The 23,305-nt window shown below is 35.8% G+C and overlaps 1 protein-coding gene across 1 annotated transcript in view; it reads right to left on the bottom strand.

The window, feature by feature from the left end:
* The window catches only part of LOC106052197 (transient receptor potential cation channel subfamily M member 1-like), a 93,064-nt gene that overhangs the window by 18,902 nt on the left and 50,857 nt on the right, over positions 1 to 23,305 (bottom strand). Inside the window, exons 18-26 of the mRNA XM_056004107.1 lie at positions 15,566 to 15,697; positions 14,912 to 15,154; positions 14,313 to 14,493; positions 8,584 to 8,731; positions 8,132 to 8,292; positions 6,053 to 6,146; positions 5,247 to 5,290; positions 3,955 to 3,999; positions 2,204 to 2,250 (exon numbers count right to left, since the gene is read on the bottom strand). Of these exons, the coding sequence (XP_055860082.1) occupies positions 2,204 to 2,250; positions 3,955 to 3,999; positions 5,247 to 5,290; positions 6,053 to 6,146; positions 8,132 to 8,292; positions 8,584 to 8,731; positions 14,313 to 14,493; positions 14,912 to 15,154; positions 15,566 to 15,697 (1,095 nt within the window). The remainder of the gene's footprint in view (positions 1 to 2,203; positions 2,251 to 3,954; positions 4,000 to 5,246; positions 5,291 to 6,052; positions 6,147 to 8,131; positions 8,293 to 8,583; positions 8,732 to 14,312; positions 14,494 to 14,911; positions 15,155 to 15,565; positions 15,698 to 23,305) is intronic.

Raw genomic sequence — 23,305 nt, 5'->3', positions numbered from 1 at the left:
TATAAATGTGTTTATGTTTGTTTATTCAATCTTTAGCCACGCAACAAAATAGAAAAAAAAAAACAAAAAAAAACCTAAATTCTAAATATAGACTCAGAGCCAATAAATAAAAGAAGAAAATCCAACATATCTTGGTGTAAAAATAGACCAAAGACTGTCTCTAATACACTTTATGGCAGATTTAAAAGAAAAGGCATCATAAACATAATAAAACACCTAGCAGGAATATCTTAAGTTAAGGCGCAATAGAGCAGCATTAGAAGCTATTAAAAGATACAGCAGAAGGTTGAAGGAGGACCATCCATATAAACTACTAACATAAAGAAGTAATGGCGACACTTTCTTTTGTAATCAGCACAGTTGGTCCAACACCCCTAAAAGGGAAAATCAGATGGTTTTGACAATTTTTGATATAATATGTGTTTTGATGTACAGATAATGAATATATGATTCTTTTTTTTTATTTGCAATTATAACTTAGTAATTGCTGTTTTTCGACGTAATTTTCCTGCGCATACTAAACAGTCAGACATTAACCGGATTTCTATGTGACGTCACAAATGTGCTTTAATCTATTAAATTATCATTGTATAACAGGAGACCATACAGCATACAGCCATGTCGTCCCACATAGCGCATAATAATCCTCATCCATGTCGTTATGGTCCCACATAACACATAATAATCCTCAGCCATGTAGTTATAGTCTTACATAACACTTGATAATCCTCAGCCATGTCGTTATAGTCCCACATAACACATAATAATCCTCAGCAATGTCGTCCCACATAAAACACAATAATCATCAGCAATGTCGTCCCACATAAAACACAATAATCATCAGCAATGTCGTCCCACATAAAACACAATAATCATCAGCAATGTCGTGCCACATAAAACACAATAATCATCAGCAATGTCGTCCCACATAAAACACAATAATCATCAGCAATGTCGTCCCACATAAAACACAATAATCATCAGCAATGTCGTCCCACATAAAACACAATAATCCTCAGCAATGTCGTGCCACATAAAACACAATAATCCTCAGCAATGTCGTGCCACATAAAACACAATAATCCTCAGCAATGTCGTGCCACATAAAACACAATAATCCTCAGCAATGTCGTGCCACATAAAACACAATAATCCTCAGCAATGTCGTGCCACATAAAACACAATAATCCTCAGCAATGTCGTGCCACATAAAACACAATAATCATCAGCAATGTCGTCCCACATAAAACACAATAATCCTCAGCAATGTCGTGCCACATAAAACACAATAATCCTCAGCAATGTCGTGCCACATAAAACACAATAATCCTCAGCAATGTCGTGCCACATAAAACACAATAATCATCAGCAATGTCGTCCCACATAAAACACAATAATCCTCAGCCATGTCAACTGGGATCTCAGTTCAGTTACTTTTTGTTAGTGTTGCCTTCAAATCGTCTGCATCATTTTTCATTTTAGACACAAAATATTTTATAAAGCTCAATACTTCACATCTTTATTCTTGAGTTCTTCCTCTATTTTATCTTTCTTACAAATCACTTTCATAGTCTTGTGTTTAACATTTTGTCTCTTTATTCTTCTCCTTTATCGACTAATATATCATTCATGTACGTTTTCATTGACTCTTAAGTTTACCATTCATTGAGTCCTCCATGTAGCTGTCCAGATACTGCTCTACCTCTATTGCAAGGAACAAGCTCTGAGTGTCTCCTTGACGCGGCTAATCATCAGCTCTCTGGTTTGGAGTTCCTACTTCAGCTGTGTGTAGCTCATCTAGCCTCCTGAGCGTTAAAAAAATCGCATATCTGACACCAAAGATTGTAAATCTATGTCAAGTACTTAACGAAATTAGACAATTATACATAAGTATAATCAGTAAATAAAAAATCAGATAAAGTCAAAGTGCTGTCGACTTCTCTAGAATATAGCCGAAAATCACTGTCTTTTAATCGTCTTTACATCTGTCCATCCATCACTAGGGTTGATTAGTGCGCTCTTGCGCACCATATGCAGAGGAGCTGAGTTATAAAATTATGTTGGCCAAAATATGATACATACATTTTATCGCGCATGTTTTTTAATACTGAAAATGATATGAATAGATTTTTCTTTATCAAAATATAATATTGGCTCATTTAGATTTTTTTTCATTAAAACAATAAATAAAATAAGAAAATACCTTTTTTTCATTCAATGTTACATCGTTCTGTACGAGTTTTAATAATTCTGTTGAATAGTCAATTATACTTAAAATAAACATCCTACTCATAGGAACTATTCGAAACATTTTTATGTTTCCCCTACCCCTACCAGAAGTATTGCAGTTAAAGCCCCCTCTTTTATAAACAAAATTAAATTTAAAAAATGCAAACATCAATCCCCAAATTCAGAGAAAAAAGCTAAGGAAGATTTTGACTTTAAATCCCCTCCAAAAAGTATCATAAAAATATAAAAAAAGCAAATTACACATTCAAAATTCTATGAGCCAAAGAGGTTTAAAGTTTAACCCCCCCCCCCTTTCAGTTGGGGTTTAAAGCTAAAAAGTTCCTATTCAATATAAAAAAAAAGTAAATTACACACTATAAAATCTATGAGCGTAGCCAGCCAAAGGTGTTGTGAGTTTAAAACCCCCTGACAGCGGTGTTTGAAGCTGAAAAATACTTCTTCAATATTAATTTAAAAAAAAAAGTAAATTACGCACTGAAAATACTATTAGCGTAGGCATAGGTGAGTTTAAATCCCCCTTCAGATTGTTTTGATGCTAAAAAATATCTCTTCAATATAAAAAAAGTAAATTACACTAAAATTCTTTGAGCGTAGCTAAGCGAATCAGGGGTTTTGAGTTGAAATCTCCCTCCTCCAGATGGTTTTTTTTTTTTTAAACCCCTTCAGGTGGTTTTGAGTTATAAATTCCCCTACAGAGCGTTTTGAGTTGAAAACCTCTCTCTTCAATATTATTTTAAAGCAAACTACAGTCGCCAAATTTTATGACCGTAGCTAAATGGGGTTTTGAATTAAAAAAAAACACAAAAAAACTTAAAACCCCTAAATAGATGAGTTTGACGATAAAACTTCCCTTTTCAATATAAAATCTAAAGCGAAATGCATGCATCTAATTCCAAGAGCGTAATCAAGAGAGGTTACACATTTCTACCAGTGGCTGGGCTCCATTAATAAAGTGTGAATAGTCATCTGCCGAAATTGAAAAACACTAAATGTGGCTCAACAAAGATGGCTAAGACAGATTTAAGGAGTCAGTTATAGAGATCGGGTCTAAATCAAAGAAATCAAATGCCGAAATGGGAGTCGAACCCTTAGTAAGGTTGTGACAGAGCGTCGCATGAGGTTTTGTGGGACATGTTCTCCGACAAAAGGAATTACGCATAATAAGAGTAGCAATGACATCCTAGTACAACTTGGCGCCACATTTTCATTGTGATCCTCAGAGCAGGTGGGAAGAGGCTTCAGACATTGCCAGTGAGAGATTTTTTGGAAACAGCTTGCCGGAAAATGCGCCGAACGGCGCGAGAGGGTCTAAGTTAGTAAGAATAGCACATTAGGTTTTTGAAATAAAACTTTTTAATAGCAAGATAATGTACTGTAGATACCTCAGAATATGCATTTTGTTGGCTTTCAATACCAGAAATAGTGCTCGGCGGGGGGCACAATAAACGTTTTCCGAATGGTTCAGACCTATTGTAGATCTAGATCTATAGATGATTACAATTATTTATTTAAATGTATTTGCATTTTTATATGTGTAATGTGTGGGCACATCTGATTTCTTTTGGTGCCGGCGGGCCGTATAAAACACTGCTGCTGCCCGCATCTGGCCCGCGGATCGTAATTTGCCCACCCCTGGTTAACATATATCCTAATGTTGTAGTTTTTTAAACAGTTGGTTAAATTGCTACAAATAAATGTTCTTACCTTCTTGTGAGTGAAAAGTATTATACGTGTTATAGTTGTAGGTGTCTAAGAGAGAATAAAATGACAAAGTTTGTAAAGTTGTATCTGAAATAACATATTCAAAAACATAGGCCTACTTTTTACTTCACATAGTTAATGCAAAGAATTGCAATAGCTATAGTTAAATGATACATTTATTTTTACATTTTTCTTTCCCTTTTTTTTAAAGTTTGTTTCAATAGTAAAATGGAATCGTTAAAAAGTAATTTATTATATGTTTTAAAATACCACTCACTGACACATTGATCAAGCCGTATTGATTTGCATAAAATGTCATAACAGATTCGATACCTGATGAAAGCTAATAGTGAAAAACCGCAAGCTTTGTACTACTACTTTCTATTTTCTTTTTGGTATTTTTCCAAAATGTCACAATCCAGTTATAAAGCATTAAAAAAGAAAGAGCGAATTGTTTGTTTAATGTTAACTATTTCTTTTTCCCAAAGTCTAATTATTTCTAATATGCCTAAATCTTTACCGCTTTCTTTTAGCAGTTAGATTCCTAACAAATGAATATTCATATTTGACTAGAGTAACACCTCAAAAGACTCTAAAGTAAAGTAGCTATTATACATTAAACACTGATCCATCATATACAAATACAAAAACAAAATCTAATAAAATTCTCAGAAAGACACAAAGATAAACGCACATTCCTCGTTCCATATGCTAAGACAAATAGTACCAATGCTTCTTCTTCCCTAGCTCTATCAGAGCATGGCATTGGTTGCCTGAGTCAGCCAGGAAAACCAATGACTTGGCAGAATTTAAGTCATTGGTTAACATGTTTGACTAGATGCATAACGCGTATGACGTAATTATTTTTTATGAAATAACGTCTGTATTTTTATAAGATAAGATAAGATAAGAAAAGTGTACGAAAGACTAACTTTTTGGTTTTTGACGGAGGGGGGAAGGGTAGGTGAAAAATGCTACTAAATTAACGGGATCAAAATATTATTTCGTGTATGTGTTGTGGACATATTATAAAGCGGGTCTTTCCAAATCAAAGGTCCAAAAAATTGCAATGCTCCGGTTAAAAAAAACATAAACAAATGGGGGTTCCAGAGTTCTACATTGTTAGGTTGAAGGTTCATTTGTGGCCAAATCATTGCAAACTGAACAAAAAAAAAGAAGTTGTTTCACAGGTCTAGCAGATTGGTACTGCTAATAGAATATATATTATACGTCTTTTGACTTAATAAAATGTATATAAAAATTTACATTGTGGAAAGCAAATAAACAGAATATACCTTGTGAAACGACTGTAGATGTAGCAATATTAACTTTGTTCTGTCTAGGGAAAAAAAGATAAATTTTTGTTACTATATTATGAAATGAAAAAATCATATTATATATATATATAGATATATATATATGGATATAAATAAATATATATATATATATATATATATATATATATATATATATATATATATATATACATACATATAGATATATATATAGATATAGATATAGATAGAGAGAGAGAGAGAGAGAGAGAGAGAGAGAGAGAGAGAGGGGTAGAGATTTATATTAAAATGTGAATGTGAATAGATAAATTGCATTTTATGTAAGCGTGAGTGCTTGGCGTGATTGTGAATACAAACTAAAGTTTCTGGAGAATAAATTGTATTGTTTAGTAAAAGTTTGGATATTTATGTTTAAAAGTGTGTATTGGAAAACCATGTGTATGTGTACAAATCTAAACACCAACTAGTTTAAAACTATAAAAAGCACGACTAGTCAGTACACTTTAATAAAAGTTGTTGTAGAAAAGATCAACATGAGGCACAATAACATATCTTAAGTCAATTAATTATAAGAGAAGCAAGTGCATATCCATTGTCCATTACATTGCGAAGCAAAAATATTTCATTGGAGAGGTTTGTTTGTGTACCTCTGCTTTCTCCCAATAGGTACAGAGACTCAAGTAGGTAGATAACAAAACAAACGTTTCTTTGCCTTTTTACATTCATTTATTAAAATAAAAATTATAATAAACTTGTCAGAAATTAATTGTAAAAAACAACTATAAAAAATGTTTAGATGTACACACTTTATGTCTTCAACTTCTATAAGGTACATGTCTCTTTGTTGTTCTTCAATACTTGCTATTGTGATCATATGTTCAAGGTGCTTTCCTTCCACTTCTGTTAAAAAATCAAATGTGTTATGCTTTAATAATTTTTATTTTGACTTTGCGTTTAAATTGCAACACGTATTCCTTAAAAGCATCATTTAAGTGAAATTGTCATACCATTTATACCAGTAAAGTATATATGTATACAAATATATACATACACACACAATATATATATTTATATATATATATATATATATATATATATATATATAATATATATATATATATATATATATATATATATATATAATATATATATATATATATATATATATATATATATATTGTTATAAACTTGGTGGTGGCACAGAGAGGGGTAGTGGTGTGTCTGTAGTCAGCCGACTCAAATCGCCCCAGGCCAGCGCTAGACGAGCGGTCAACCGTGACGAGCTACGACTGTCAGCCAGGTCGAGTGTCAAAAGAACAGTTCGGGAAGGATCGCCGTCGTGAACATAAATCAGGAGCGTCACGAGAGTTGTAGTCATCTGACCACTAGAAACGTCGAGCGGCGTTCTGTCCGGTTCGAGAAGGCCAGTAAGGACCCTATATAAGAGCGGAGGTGTCGCAGTCAAGACGGTTTAGAAAGGAGGTTCACGGCAGGGATTCAGAGCCCGGTTCACTACAGTCCGGTCGACTACAGCACAGTTCAGCGGTGTGGTTCTGTACGGAGCATTACGACGGTTCAGTGCGGAGTACTATCAAGTACAGTTGAGACGAACGGCGTCTTGATCTTGGTCTGTGATCGAGTCCGACACAACGAGCCTAGTGTGTGAAGTCAGTCCTGAACTGTTGAACCCAGTGAAAGCCCGGAACGAGACGGAGAGGCCAGTGCAAGAGTTGATACGGCGGAACGGTGTTATCGAAGAGATATTTGTACGGTCTTGTGTTACGTGCTGCCAATTGTACAGTATTGGCTGTTATTTCTTCAACTATTAAAGTGTTACGTTACTTTGGAGCCCTGAGTTGTCAAGTTGTTTAAGTTTTTGGTGTACGGTGCAGTTTGCAGAGAGCCTGGATAGTGAGATTCGTAACAATATATATATATATAATAAAACTTTGCAGTAAAAAGCTGCTATTGTGTACTGGTTGTTCTGTTTATCCGTTTCGTTAACATTTTAAAACAATTGATAATTTAGTTTTACAATTTCTCCTAAATGTGCAACCAGCTATTATGAGTACCTAACACTAGTTGGGGAAAAGTAAAGGCGGTTGGTCGTTGTGCTGGTCACATGACACCCTCGTTAACCGTAGGCCACAGAAACAGATGACCTCTACATTATCTGCCTTAAAGACCAAGTTACTACCTCACTGTACATTATATAGTTGTGTCGATATATGTTAGCCTTTAGAAAAACTTGTACTATTATAACCCCGCCATGCACATCGCTATACAAAATAGTACAGAAGGTGCGTTCTATTAGGACTAAACTTAGAATTATGTTGGCATTAGAAGAGAGAGAACGATTTACGCCCTAGTCTAGAAACGATATTAAGATGCTGTGTTAAAGGCAGACGTTGTGTTATGTATGTGTAATGTCAGCGTGTAAATAAACATCGTTGCCTCGTTGAGTTGCATCCGTTTAGTTATTACATTGGTGCAAGAGGTGGGCTTAATAGAGGTTAAAACAACTAGACCAACTCTTAGTTAAAAAACTTAAGCAGGTTCTATGTTTCTGACGTCTTAGGTTTGGTGGTAGCAAGGAGATGCTAATAGCTCATCTCCGGCAAGCCCTGATCGATGAAAAAGAAGATCCGGACACCTACTTATTTGAACTTAAGCCGGAGATTGTTGAGTTCATGGTAAGATACAGGAAGGTATTGATGCAATGTGTGAACAAATAAACAGGATGGGAAACAAGGTAGATAACATGGTGTCGTAAGCGAACGAAGGATAAAACTCGATGAAGGAGCAGTTGGCTGTAGATTCTAACCCTAACCTATATTGAGTATAATAGTAAAAAATAAAAAGAGTAATACTAAACATGAACCTACCGAATGGGTAACGTCTGTTGTTCTCATCTTCTGGTAGCAGACAATACAGCCATGTAATTGGTGGTATCATAAAAAAAAGTATACTATGTTTACAGGTAAATGACATAAACAGACGATGCCATAATTCTTCCGTTTGTTGCTCATTTGTTTTTATTGCAGAGCTAATAAAAATAAGATAATAAAAAACATACACACACACATATATATATTACATCGTTATATATATAATATTTTTATCTACTTTAAAAAAAATATATCTAAAAGCATGCTATATTTGCAGAAACATAGAGTACATTAAAAGTTTTATCTAATTTTTCAAATGCATTACTTGCTAAAAATATATTTTTCAAATGTGGTGACCATTTTAAAGATTAGGTATATGATGATGTCTGAGTTACACATGTGTGTTATAATGAAAATTTATTTATATATGTACGTGTCTATTTACTAACTTGAAAAGTGCGATGATTAAATTGAAGAGAAGAATGTTAACTATAATGGCATAGAGGCCCATAATTATTGGCACGTAGATACTTCCCACTTCAGAAGGACATCGTAGCTGCTCATTATCGAAGTACATTGACGCATTAGAAGTACATTCTGAAATTAAAATTATCTATGTATCTATGTATCTATGTATCTATGTATCTATGTATCTATGTATCTATCTATCTATCTATCTATCTATCTATATATATATATATATATATATATATATATATATATATATATATATATATATATATATATATATATATATATATATATATATATATTTATATATGTGTGTGTGTATGTGTGTGTGTATAAATATAAAACCTTTAGAAAAAAAGCTAATTTCATTGTTTAATTCTATTGACTTAATATATAAAGGAAAACCTTACAGCACAGTTTAACATCGCAGAAAAAAAAATTGATCTAAAGCATACAATTAGATCTAGCAAACAAAGAAAAAATATGCTTGAATGTTTTGAAACACTTGACCTCTGTAACTAGTGTACGGACATAATTTATCTATATGTTTTACTGATCATGCCAATGTGTTATCTTTTTTTGCTTGACTACTTAACACTATTGCGTATGTCCAAGGAAAAAAAAACGCGTGAAGGTCAACACAATCATCTATACACACTACACTAGGACTACTAATGTGTAGGCTTGCTACGTCTATTTGACCAGGTTGTTGCAATCAGTCGAACACAAAGTCTATTTATTATTTTTTTTTTGGTAGGGAGTGTGTGGATGAGTTTTTTTCTTCTATAGTTGGTTTTCTTAATGCTCTTAGATCTATATAACAGTAGATCTAAACATAGATATCAATAATAGGCCTACAGACTACAATTAAATCTATGCTTCGCAACATTTAAGGTTCAGGTTATAAGTAGGTATAATGGATGCTCCTGCTGTTAATAAAATATCGTTTGCCGCAAATGGATTAATAAATATATAACCTACTACGCTTCATATTCCAACTATTAATTAACAGCTATCAGTATTAAGCCAGAACCAGAAGCGGTCTTTTGACTTAAAATTACAAGTCTGTTGACCTGTTGTTGGTCAGAAATTCTTGAACACATACATCCAACCACTATACAAACCAGATGAGATATTTACATTATTAACTAGTTAAATATATACTACAATATTTTACATTGACCCTCCAACACACAGCCTTTATAGTTGGTGGCCTCGTACATACACACAGACACGCTCATGCTACACAGATTAATGTCTGTTTATAGATACTGTTAAGCTTTAATAAATCAACCATAGTTTAAAACAATAAGGTATATAAAAGGAAAAAATACCAACAAATATAGGTATGTTATTTAACAGTTTCGTAAAATGTTCAGCAATACAAGCTATTTAGAAGACACTTAGGTATTTGGCTTCGGCTCCAGCTCCGGCCGAATATCAAATTTTACTATCCGGTTTTATCCGGCTCCGTCCGAATATCAAAAAGTACTATCCGGTGCACCCCTTCAGCATATTGACACTCTCTCAAGGTCACAACTAACGAGGGAATTGAGTTTTTTCAATTGCTACTAAGTCTTTATTAAGGGGCTGGACTTCAAGCAAAAACTCTACACAAGAGATAGAGATGAACAACTCCCACCATTTATTTGTTTAGTCTATTACATTTAGCTTATTGATAGACAGGTAAATAAGATAGAATGGAGGTATGCACTCTCGAAAGGTTACACTAGGGAACTGAGTTTGTTTAATTGCTAGTAAATATTAATTATGGGGCTGGACTTATAAATAAATATAAATTAGTTAGATGGACTAAAGATCAGACACCTAAACGAGTGACTGTTTACTACACAGAAGATGAACCGCAAGATTTAATAGCCCAGTAAGCCAGTTACTAATTTTTTTTGTAGAAAAAAAAATAAGACAATAATTTAGGTATATTAAGGTAAAAGTTACGACCAAGCCTATCTTTGAAGGGAGAGCTTGACACCCCTTCTTCTATTTTTTATGTCCTTGGAACTTATTTTATTGATAGACGTTGACTATGTTTTAGACAGAATTGATAAACACAACATACTAGGATATCACATTACACGGTAAATAAATATTACATGTTTACAGCTGAATTACTTTTCCTAACGTGTTAACTTGAATAATGCTCCTGGGTTAAGTGTCTCGCTTTGATAACGATATTCTTAACAATTTTTGAATGGCAATTAACTCCTCATTATAATTGTGTTGTTTTTCTTTTTACTTACGATGCTTACTTAACCAACGTGTATCAGGCCAGTACGACCTGACACCCACGGGCTTACTAACGTGCCCTTTTATTACATTGACAGAAACCACGATGAAATCGGTACTAATAAAGGAAGATGCTTCATACATATGTTCTTTGCACAATAAAACAAAACAAAGATGTGTGTGTGTGTGTGTGTGTGTGCCTGTATTTATTTGCCTCGGTTAATTTCATTTTTTAATTCTATTGAATTATTATTACACGGAACGAACACTTTACAGTAAATTTTAAAATCACATTAAAAATGTGAACTAAACTACCAGTATTTGAACTAGCGAACAAAGAAATAATATGCTGGAGTGTTTAAAAAAAAATTACATAGTTTAAAACAATAATGTAGAAAAAAAAATACAAATAATAATACAAATGTCTGTAAGTTATTTAGCAGTTTTACAAAAAACTCAGCAACACATTTTCAGCTCCGGTGGAATATTATATTTTAGCATCTGTCCATATCAAGCTTTGGCCTAATATAAAAAGAACAATCCTATGAACTCATAATATATATAAATATATATATATACGAATCTCACTATCCAGGCTCTCTGCAAACTTCACCACACGACACCACCAACTGAAAGAACTTGACAACTCAGGGCTCCAAAGTAACGTAACAATTTAACGTCCAATAAATTACAGCAAATACTGAACAAAAGGCAACACGTAACACAGGCTGTACAACAGTAGCGTCGTATCAACTCTTGCAATGGTCTCTCCGTCAAGTTTCGGGCTTGCACTGGGTTCAACAGTTCAGGACTGACTTTACACACTGGGCTCGTTGTGTCGGACTCGATCACAGACCAAGATCAAGACGCCGTTTGTCTCAACTGTACTTGCTAGTACTCCGCACTGAAACTTCGTAATGCTCCGTACAGAACCACACCGCTGAACCACACTGAACTGTGCTGTAGTCGACCGGACTGTAGTGAACCGGGCTCTGATCCGTCTTTACTGCGACACCTCCGCTCTTTATATAAGGTCCCTGCTGGCCTTCTCGAACCGGAAAAAAACATTACTCGACGTTTATAGTCTCGTCACATAACTACATCCCTCATGACGCTCCTGAGCGCTGTTCGCGACGCTGATCCTTCCCAAACCGTCATGTTGACACTTGTCTCGGCTGACCGTCGTAACTCGCCACGGTGGACCACTCGTCTAGCGCTGGCCTGGGGCGATTTGCGTCGGCTGACTACACACATACCACTACCCCCATCTGTGCCACCACCAGGTTTATAACACTGCCCCCTCCTTAGATCTGTCCGTCCCGAACAGAATCAAACTGATGACAATGGCTGTGAAGTTTCATCGCTGTAGGTGGATGTCGATCGGTGGCAGTTAACTTGCCTCTTGAGCTTGACGGAGCCATCCATGTTGCATTCAGCAATTGTCGCTTTCTTCGTCTTCTCCAGTAATACTATATATCAGTATTGTTTAATTGTGAGCTTAACCCCGTCCTCGCGTAATGACTGCTGCTTTCTTTTATTTTGTTTAAGGGTGGGATTTAACGTAAAACCATTACTAGCACCAGCATTACCAATAGATGTGCTTTAAAACCACCTCTTCAATGCAAAGCTAACGCAATCGACACTAGCCTATTTCCATGAGCCTAACCAAGGGGCTTTTGATGTTACCCCCCCCCCCATTCTTCAATTTTTAAAAAGTAAACAAATGGCAACAACTTCATTAGGCGTTGCCAAAGTAGTATTTGAAAGTATCCCTCAACATAACCCCACTCCTTTCGATAAAAGTAAACTACAGTCACCAACTATGACTCTGGGCATGGAAAGTTGAAGTTTAAATTCTTTTCTAATAAAAAGAAAAAGAAAACTACAGTCGCTAAATTACATAAGGTTAGCTAAAAAATGTTGTATGTTTAACTCCCTCCCATTTTTTTTTCAATAAAGATAACTAGTCACAAAATTCTACTATTGAACTCATTGGAGTTTCACATGTTAAATTTTCAATACTAATAAAAAAAGAAAAACTATCGCTAGTACATTTTACGAACGTAGCTATAAGAGGTTTGATGTTAAGACTTTATATTCTAAAATATTTTAACTCTAAATCCGTTCCGTTAGTTATGGTCCTCAAAAACGTTCCAGAAACTGACGGAACGTCACACGTCTTTTGTTTATTGTAAATACTACTCTATCCGAGGTGACTGGAGTAGGTAGAGTTTCCATTAGATTTTTCTCGGAGCGTCGCAGCACGGCCAATCGTTAAATGCTATTCCTATTTGTATCCATATTTATGTGTGTTTTCTTATGTGTATAGGGGAACAAAAATTCACCCCACCAAAACCACCTCTCCTCTTTAAAAATCCTGACTACGATCACGTTTTTTTGGACACTTCAAAAATGAACGCAATGTGTATAGTGTAAGCCGGGAATTAGATGTATTGTGAAGTCTGTTATCTTTACACATTTTAAATATTACTTTTCTTAATACAAAAAATAATAAGATACAATAATAATTTGATAACTTAATTCCATATATATATATTAAAAATATCCCCCAGACCCCTTGCCTATTATGGGCGGATAACCTTCAGTCTTCAAATAACACCTATTCCACTGTACAATTAAAGTCTTCCAAAATAGTGAAGGGTTAGAATAAAATAAAGATTATTTCGGTACACACACACACACACACACACACACATATGTATATATATATATATATATATATATATATATATATATATATATATATATATATATATATATATCCAGATATTTTTGTGACGGTACGGCGTAACTGCGCCTTTTTGAAAAAAAAAATACTTTTCTTGAATTTAACGTATATTGTTGAATTATATGTATATATATATATATTATATATATATATGTGACTAATTATATATATATATATATATATATATATATATATATATATATATATATATATATATATATATATATATATATATATATATATATATATATATATATATATATATATATATATGTCTGTGTGTGTGTGAACGTGCACCAAATTAATCTTTATTTTATTCTATAAATATATATGGCGGGGGAGAGGATAAAAAAATCCCCCCAGACAAAAAAATCCTGGCTATCTCACTTTTCACACACACATTATAGAAAGAGATGCTGACAGAGAGTCAAACAGACAGAGAGAGAAAAATATCATATAACTAATAATAATAATATGATTAAGATCGAAAATTGAAAACCAAATTGAATTCCTCCTTTTTTTTTACAAAATTAAATCCATCTTTAGCTCAGTTGTTTAATTATTTATGTCAAAAAATGTAGCTTTGCTATTTACTATTCAAACAGTTGTCGTAAGAAATGTTAACAGTTTTAAACAAGTGAAATAACTTAACACTTTTAGAATATCTGCTTCTTTTCAATTAATGTGAAATATGTTGCAGATATGTCTACTTACCACTAGGTTCAAGCTCATCCAACGTAAAATCTCCAAACACTGACCAGAAAGGTCGTTTGAAGATTCGAAAAAATAACAGACCAGTCAGTTGTGTCTTAGGATACAGAACAGCTTGTGAAGACACAGCGAAGGCGATGAAGAATGCAAAAATGATGAGTAGAAACTGACACAAAATTTTAGCCTGGAAATAGACATTATATTAATATTATGATCAATGAATCTATCTATCTATCAATTTATCTATCTATCTATCTATCTTTCTCTTTATATTTATATATCTATTTTAATATATTATATCTATTATATCCGGATGTATAAAATTTAATATAATGTTTATAGAAAATTTATTTTTTCATATTTTTTGTTTTCTCTCAGATGACCTAAATATTATTAATTTTTATTTTTTGGACATTTATTTGTATCTAGTGTTGAAGTTCTTCAGCCATAACGACAATAGTTAATCATTTATTTATATATTTGTAATAATCTCAAATTAAAAAAAAAATATTTTTTAATCTGTTATTTATTTTTTATCTTTATATCCCGTTTTTAAAGTTTAAAAGAAATGTAACAACTTTAATTTATCATTTTTTTCATACCATTTCCATGAAAACAATAAGCCTTGGCCCTAATGATTGCGTGATGTAGCAGAACTCTAGGGTAAAAATACAAAAAAGCGTGAAGTCAATACTAAACAATGTTAAAACGCAGTCCATTAATTGTTGGTTGTCCTGATGCATGTAGGCAGCGATATGTAAGATCCAGGAAATGAGAAATAAGAGAACAGAAACTAGTTCTATGTCATCTATGAAACTCCAACATGACCGTCTGTGTCTCATAACCTGAAAGTAATTTGAATGAAATTAATTATAGTAATATATATATATATATATAATATCGATCCGTAAATCTGCCAATTTTCATTCTCTCTATCTCTATCAATCAATCGATCAACCAATCAATGTATTTATCTATCTATCTATCTTTATTTCTTTCTTTCTATCTATCTATCTATCTATCTATCTATCTATCTATCTATCTATCTATCTATCTATATAATATATCAATATCATATATTCATATCATATATTATTGTACGAAGCTTCAGTTTGATTAGAGAATGGAAAGAAGGAGGTGTAGAGTGAAAAGAAATTATATCCAGACACACATATATAGCTTATTTATATTAAGAATGCTTGTCATGTAATTTTTCTACATTAAGTTTATGAGTAAATTACAAGCGATGTGACTACCTGATGGACAATTTCAGCTGTGTAGAATATTACCCATATCAAAAGTGCCCATTCAATCCAGTGTAAAGTGTCAACTGCTAGAAAGGAGATTATCCAAATGGCAAAGAATCCCAGAAACACAAGGTGAGAGATCTGTGTTAAAGAGATGCACTTATTATTAAATTTACAATTCTAGACAAATTAGGAAATGCATACACTTTAAAAATTAGAAAAGAAAACATAACTTCTTTTATACGCCAATAGTATGGTGTTATTGGGAAACGATTTGGGCAACATTAACGTTTGAACTTAAATTTTTTTTATAGAGAGAGTATGTGTTATTACTTAAACTCAGACACGCCCCCTTCGGATCCCTGTTGAATCCGCCTTTACACAAGGAATATACAAACGGGATTTTGTTTTGATTGTCAAAATAGTGATTTTTTAAAGATTCTTTTGGCGTTTTAACAAATGTTTTACATGTTTCGGATAATCCTTCAAAGTTAAACATAATTTAATTTCTTGCCCAAATCTCCCGCTGGACAACGGTGGATGGCAGCGAGCAAGGTATGAATATGGGACCGTCGAGATAATCATGCTAACGAGCTAACCGCGCAACCAGACATTGCTGTTAGCCTTATAACAAACTAATAGGCTATTATTGTTAAATAGATACTTTACACAATATGGTATGACAACTACCGGATGTGTACGATATGTCAGACAAGCGATTTTAAATAATAATTTGGCATTGATTTGTAATTGAAAAAAAAGTATATAGCAGTTATTTAGCTTGTACTTCGTCACTGTCTGCTCGATGTCCCAACAAATTACTAACAGAGCTATTGGCATTTTTTTTATTTAAAAGGAACTTGAATGAGGATGTTGATCTTCCTAAACTAAACTTCTGATTTAGCACTCTGAAGACATTTTTTTAGATCTCGATCTAAAATATAAAATGAGAATAATTTTGATGTAATTTAGATAAGATTTATGTAAAAAAAAAGCCTAGATAATTTATAAATAAACTAAATGATACATTAAATTTTAAATGTAGATTAGTTTTAGTATTTTATAGCATCTAGACATTTTAATATCAAAATTTTTACTTTAAGTCTAGAAATTCTAAATCTTGACCTAGTCTATATCATTCTAAGCTAGACCTCGAAATTCCTAATCAAGAATCTACAATATTATTTATTAAAAAAATAAAGCTAGATTTATAAAATTTTAGACCTAGTGTAAAATAATTTAGATCTAGTAAAAGGTCTAGATTAGATGTAAATCTATCTAGTATGTCTTTTTTAATACAAGAAATATTAGGAGTTTCAATAAACATTAATGTACCCAGTTCTTTTAGCTTTTTCATTTAGAATTCATTGCACATGACTTCACATGAAAGAAAATCTACTTTGTCACACCGCTAATCAGACTAAAAATGTCTTTATCAATACGATAAAGTTGTCGAGGGTTCATAGACATCGGTATACTGAGCATTTTAGCATTTTTTAAAAATATTTTTTCCATTTGACGTCGAAGGAAACAAATCCACTACGTCACACGGCCTAGTTAGACTAATAATTTCTTTATCAATACGAGCATATTGTTGAGGGTTCATAAACATTGATAGGCTTTAATCCTAGTATATATTATTGTGTAACTGACTTGTTTATTTTCTGCGTTTGTTTATCGTGTATCGTGTCAGAAGGTCATGTCCAGTGTGTGTGTGTGTGTGTGTGTTTATAGTAATTTAACAATGTGAGACGTGCTTAAATTAGTTCACTTTTTTTCTTTAATCCTGTTGAATAAAGCCAATAAAGTAAATACCTAATTACCTAGTATTTTATATTTCATAACAATTTTAATATCATTATGTGTCTGAATTAGTGTTGGAATTATTAATCAACTAAGATAAATTACTCAGACAGAAAGAGTTAGTTATCGATCCTAATGCGTCTCTGGCATCAGAAAAATAGGACCACTGGTATGAAACATTTTATAATTTTCTTTTGTCCATTAAGGATATTAACGAAGACTTTAAACTAAAGTTTTTGAAAAATCATTTATCTGCTTCGGTTTATATGCTCATCTGTGATGTAACGTCCTATTTGATGGCCATAGACACACTCAAGACTACTTATATTTAGGTAAAGAATGACATTTTTGCTAGACAGTATGTTGCTATATCTAAATAGCAGCTAGGCCAAAACAGTCGAGTTCTTTATGCTAAAGATTCGAAGCCTGGCCTGGGACTGTGACTTTAAAGAAAAAACTGCCGAACATCACAGAGACATTTGTATTCGAGACGCCTTTATATTTGGTCTTGAATCCAACACTTCTAGACAATGGCTACTGGAAAAGACATCTCTTACTTTAGAAAGAGCTTATGTCAAAGCTAGAGTGTTAGACACAAACACAACGCATGCGCAGGCTTACAATTAAAAGAAAAAAATCTCTTGTGAGGAAATGAAAACGTCAACTCGCTCCCATCTAAAAACATCAATATCTACGGAAGACCAAGAATCGAATGCCATTAGGCAGGGGCATAAATGGGGATTTGGGGCCCGGAGGGATTGATCTCTTTGGGGGCCCCTTTGCATTTTAATATTTGACATATGACATGAGATAATGTAGGCAAAAATATATAAGCCCCAAATCAAATTGGTTGAGTGTATCAGTAAACTTAACAAAAACTTATCTTCAAGACTCTTTTAATGACTAATACCGTAGTTTATTAGTTAAATAATGCACAAGTGACAAATCAAAATTGATATCGCTTCACGTCGTGCAATCTGTGCATTCTTTTCTTTCTTCTGGTTGTTTTGATTACAGGGAATCCATAGTTTTCACTACCTTATTTTGCTTTTTTGATGGATAAGGTTTAAGTCAGTTTCTCATCATTTTACAGAAAGCATGAAAAGGTACTAATTTCTTTAGCAGCTTCGCGTATATGCAGTCCAGACTTATGTAGTTTCTTCTGAACTATATTAATTGGGCGCAGGAGCTTTGACCAGAATTCAAGATAGGCAAAAAATTCTGATTTTTCCACTGCATGAAGAAGATTCTGTGCTAATATTATATGGTATTACGTCATTGTTGGTTGTTTATGATTTGTGCGAAAGCAAAAGGATTAAGAGCATACAAAAGTGGGAAAGATCCATATCTCGTTATGCTCAAGTACAGAAATACTCCGAGAAGTGGACTATTGTATTCACCATCCCATCACAACTGCTGACGAGTAGAAGACTCAGGGAATCATTCTAACTGATCCCAAACTATTGAAACCCTTGGTAGCTGAAAATGCAGAGACATTACTCAACGAACGACAGATGAAAAGCAAAGTGAAATACGATGCGAAAGCAAGACTACCTAAAGAATATTCTGTCGGAGAGTTCGTCTAGGTCAAACATAACAGAAAGCAGTTGTCATAAAAAAAAACATTCAGCACTCAGATCTTACATCATAAAGACAAACGATGAAAAAACATACAGAAGAAATCAACGCTTTATAAATACGATTTTTGATGAAGACATCTCTGGGTACTAAGATACCGATGAAGACAATGAACTGCAAACTGTTGCGACAGACTAGAGAACTTGTTGTGCCAGTCAAGACAACCAGAATTGAACGAATTGTTAAAGTTCCTAGTAGACAGGGCCGGCCTAAGGCCACTGCAGCCTATGCGGTCGCAGTGGGCGCCGCGCTTTCATAGGCCCCGCGCTAATTCCAAGTGTACATTATTAAGTTAAACAATTTGCGATATGTTCCTCGAAGGTTCTGCCTATGACGATAATGTCATCTAAGTAGACAAGACACGTGGTCCAGTTGAGTCCTCTTAACACATGCTCCATTAGTCTTTCAAAGGTGGCTGGGGCGTTGCAGAGTCCAAGAGGCATCACGGTAAATTGCCAGAGACCATTACCAAGAAGACACACCATAGCGGAAAAACTTGAAGAAAATTGGATCAGCCGATTCGGTGCTCCCATAGTGTTACACTCCGACCAGGGCCGAAACTTCGAATCCAAGATCTTCCAAGAGATGTGCTAGGTACTCGGCATCGAGAAGACACGCACAACCCCTCCTTACCCCCAGTCTGTCGGGTTGGTAGAACGATTTAACCGAACACTGGAACAACACCTGTCGAAAGTCGTCGATGATCGCCAAGATCAGCCGACGCAAATCGCCCCAGGCCAGCGCTAGACGAGCGGTCAACCGTGACGAGTTACGACTGTCAGCCGAGTCGAGTGTCAACATGATGGTTCGGGAAGGATCGACGTTGTGAACAGAGCTCAGGAGTGTCTCGAGGGATGTAGTCATCTGACCACCCAGAATGGTCGAGCGACGTTCTGTCCGGTTCTAGAAAGCCAGCAGGGACGCTATATAAAGAGCGAAGGTATCAGAGACCAGTCAGTCACAACTTCCCGATCTACAGTTCATTACAACGGCTCAGTACAAGTCCGAGGCGAGACATAGAGAGACCAGTGCAAGAGTTGATACGGCGGAGAGATATTTGTACAGTCTTGTGTTACGTGCTGCCAATTGTACAGTATTGGCTGTTATTTACTGACATTAATTTATTACGTTATTTTCAAGCCCAGAGTTGTCACTTTCTTTAAGTTGGTGGTGTATGGTGCAGTTTGCAGAGAGCCTGGATAGTGAGATTCGTAACAACTGGTGTCAGAAGTGGGATCTGCAATGGCTACTACGAAAACGCTAGACCAACTCCTTGTGAAGAAACTTAGGCAAGAACTCCGTAATCGAGATCTGAAGACGATCGCAAACAAAGAAACGTTACAAGCACGCCTTCGGGAAGAACTGGTGAAGGAAAAAGAATATCCGGACACATATCTTTTTGAAGTTGAACCGGACTTGCTAGAACAGATGGCAGCTATGCAGAGACAGATGGCAGCTATGCAGGGACAGATCGCCAGTAGCTAACAGGAGCAGATGGCTGCGTTTCGTGAGGAGCTAAGAAACACCAATTACAAAATAGACGCCATGGACTCGGGAATCAAAACGGAGTTATTGGTAATGACCCAACGCATACATGCTGTGGAGGAGAGAATCACTAAAATTGACGAGCAGATGAATCAGAGGCTCGACGCAGTAGAGAAGGCCATCGACGAAATGAAGATACAAGTCCAACGCAAGCACACAAATGTACCAGAAGCAGATATGACGTCATTTGTACCTGAAGTCTCCGGGAAAATGAAGCCCCTCTTATTTGATGGTTCCGTGTCCTGGTCAGTATACAAGAAGCAATTTGACGCAGCAGCCAAAGTTAACAAATGGAACAGTGAGGAGGAGAAAGCAACAGCCCTTGTGTTATCCCTAAGAGGAAAAGCCTTCGAATTGCTACAGTCTCTACCGAACCAGCAAGACTTCGCCGCCCTTGTCCAGACTATGGAACTCCGATACGAGGATGAACATCTGCAAGAAGTATATCGTATGCAACTAAAGACCAGACAACAGCGCCCCAACGAAACACTACAGGAGCTAGAGACAGACATCGAACGCCTCGCACATCTAGCCTACCCAACCGCCGCACAAGATTTTCTGGAGGTCATTATCACAGACGCCTTCATTGATGCGCTTCGAGACCCCGAGTTAAAGAAAGCCATCAGAGTTAGTAGACGTAAGGCCAGTGAAGCCCTCGTTTACGCTCTCTCATATAAAGCCGCTAAAGACGCATCTGGGAGCACTCATCAAGGCCGAAAGCTGGAAGTTAAAGAAGAAGAATTCGCACAACTTGTGAGAAGGGTGACAGAGGCACTAGACGAACGACGAACAAACCAGATACCAGAAAATCAACCTAGGGCTCCTGTACGATGCTGGAATTGTGGTGAACTCGGTCATTTACAAAGAAGCTGCACTAGAAGATTTGCACAAACTGGAACCCATTACAGATCAGAAAGGTATGCACGACCAAATTCTCGGGGCTACCAGGGAAACTAGCACGCGCCGGCTTCAAGGGGCGAAACCCGGCGACATAGAGAATGAGAGCCCCTACAACCATCATCCCGGTCGCCGTGCTAGGACAGAGTAAGAGTCTGAAAATCATCAGAAAAATTGATGTCTAAATTATCACTTCCTTCTAGATACTGGTGCCTCAAGATCAGTTATCCGGACGGATAAAGTGGACAGTAGCAAAAGAAAATGCCAGTTAGAGCCTACTCGTTGAAAACAGCCAGTGGAGAACTGATGCACATAAAAGGCCTGATCGACATAACAGTCGAGATCGGGAATCAGTCATTCAAACACGAATTCCTGATTGCTGACGTCACAGATGACTGCATAATAGGGCTCGACTTCATGCTGAAATATGGCTTTTCCTTAAATATCGGCGGAGGCACGTTACAATGTGGAGACCTCGAAGTACCCTTGCTTGGCGAAGAGAATGAAGAAGATGGCCGAGTCAGAAGGATTGAGTTGGTGGAAAATACAACCTTGCCTGCGAAGTCTGAAATGATCATTTGGGGGAAAATTGAAGACGGCTATCCCACGACAGGAACAGCGCTGGTAGAAAGCTTCTACACCAACCACAACGGAATAGCAGTAGGAAAGGCACTAGTCACGATTGGATAAGACCTAATGGTACCCGTAAGAATTATGAACCTCGGTACAGTAGAGAAACATTTGCGGGAAGGTAGCACCATCGCTGGTTGACATGCTCTTAAGATGATAAGAAACTGTAGAAGTGAAAACCCCGTCGAAAGACTCGAGTCCAGTGAACCGCAGGTTACTAAATTTCTGACAGAAGTCAAAACGATATTGTCAAAAGAACAGTACACCAAAGCAGAACAATTCCTCAGAGAGTTTTCTGACGTATTGCCATCTGATGAAATGGACTTTGGGCGGACAAATCTAATCCAGCATCGAATAGACACAGGAAACACCAGGCCTATACGACAGCAACCACGTCGCCTGCCGCTAGCAAAACACCAAGAAGCTATGGACATCATAGAACGGATGAGGCAGCAAGGGGTTGTTGAACCATCCATCAGTCCATGGTGTTCACCCATCGTCTTGGTAAAGAAGAAAGATGGATCCACGAGATTTTGTGTCGACTATAGATTATTAAATGACGCCACACACAACGACAGCTACCCGCTCCCTAGGATTGACGACACATTGGACACACTTGCTGAGTCACAGATCTTTTCCACCCTTGACCTGTAGAGCGGTTACTGGCAAGTAGGACTACACCCCGAGGACAGAGATAAAACGGCCTTCTCTTCTGGTAATGGTCTCTGGCAATTTACCGTTATGCCTTTTGGACTCTGCAACGCCCCAGCCACCTTTGAAAGACTAATGGAGCATGTGTTAAGAGGACTCAACTGGACCACGTGTCTTGTCTACTTAGATGACATTATTGTTATAGGCAGAACCTTCGAGGAACATATCGCAAACCTAAAGGAAGTATTCGAACGAATCAGAAACGCTGGCATGAAATTGAATCCAAAGAAGTGCTCCTTGTTCAGAAGGAGCGTCAAGTACCTTGGGCATATCGTGTCGAAGGAGGGAGTCAGCACAGACCCGGATAAAGTTGAAGCCGTAAATGAATGGCCGATTCCCGCTAATATCCAGGAGTTAAGAAGCTTTCTTGGACTCTGCACGTACTACAGACGTTTCGTACCAAACTTCTCTAGCCTCTGTAGCGCCCTTCATCAATTGACAGAACCGAAGCGGCCGTTTATTTGGACAACGGAATGCCAGGAGGCCTTTGAGCGATTTAAAAAGGCTCTTGTTTCATCACCCATT

This window comes from Biomphalaria glabrata, chromosome 11 (genome assembly GCF_947242115.1).
Source record: "Biomphalaria glabrata chromosome 11, xgBioGlab47.1, whole genome shotgun sequence".
Lineage (NCBI taxonomy): Eukaryota > Metazoa > Mollusca > Gastropoda > Planorbidae > Biomphalaria > Biomphalaria glabrata.
The sequence above is the reverse complement of the archived record's forward strand: the minus strand, read 5'-3'. Positions and strand labels throughout refer to the sequence as shown.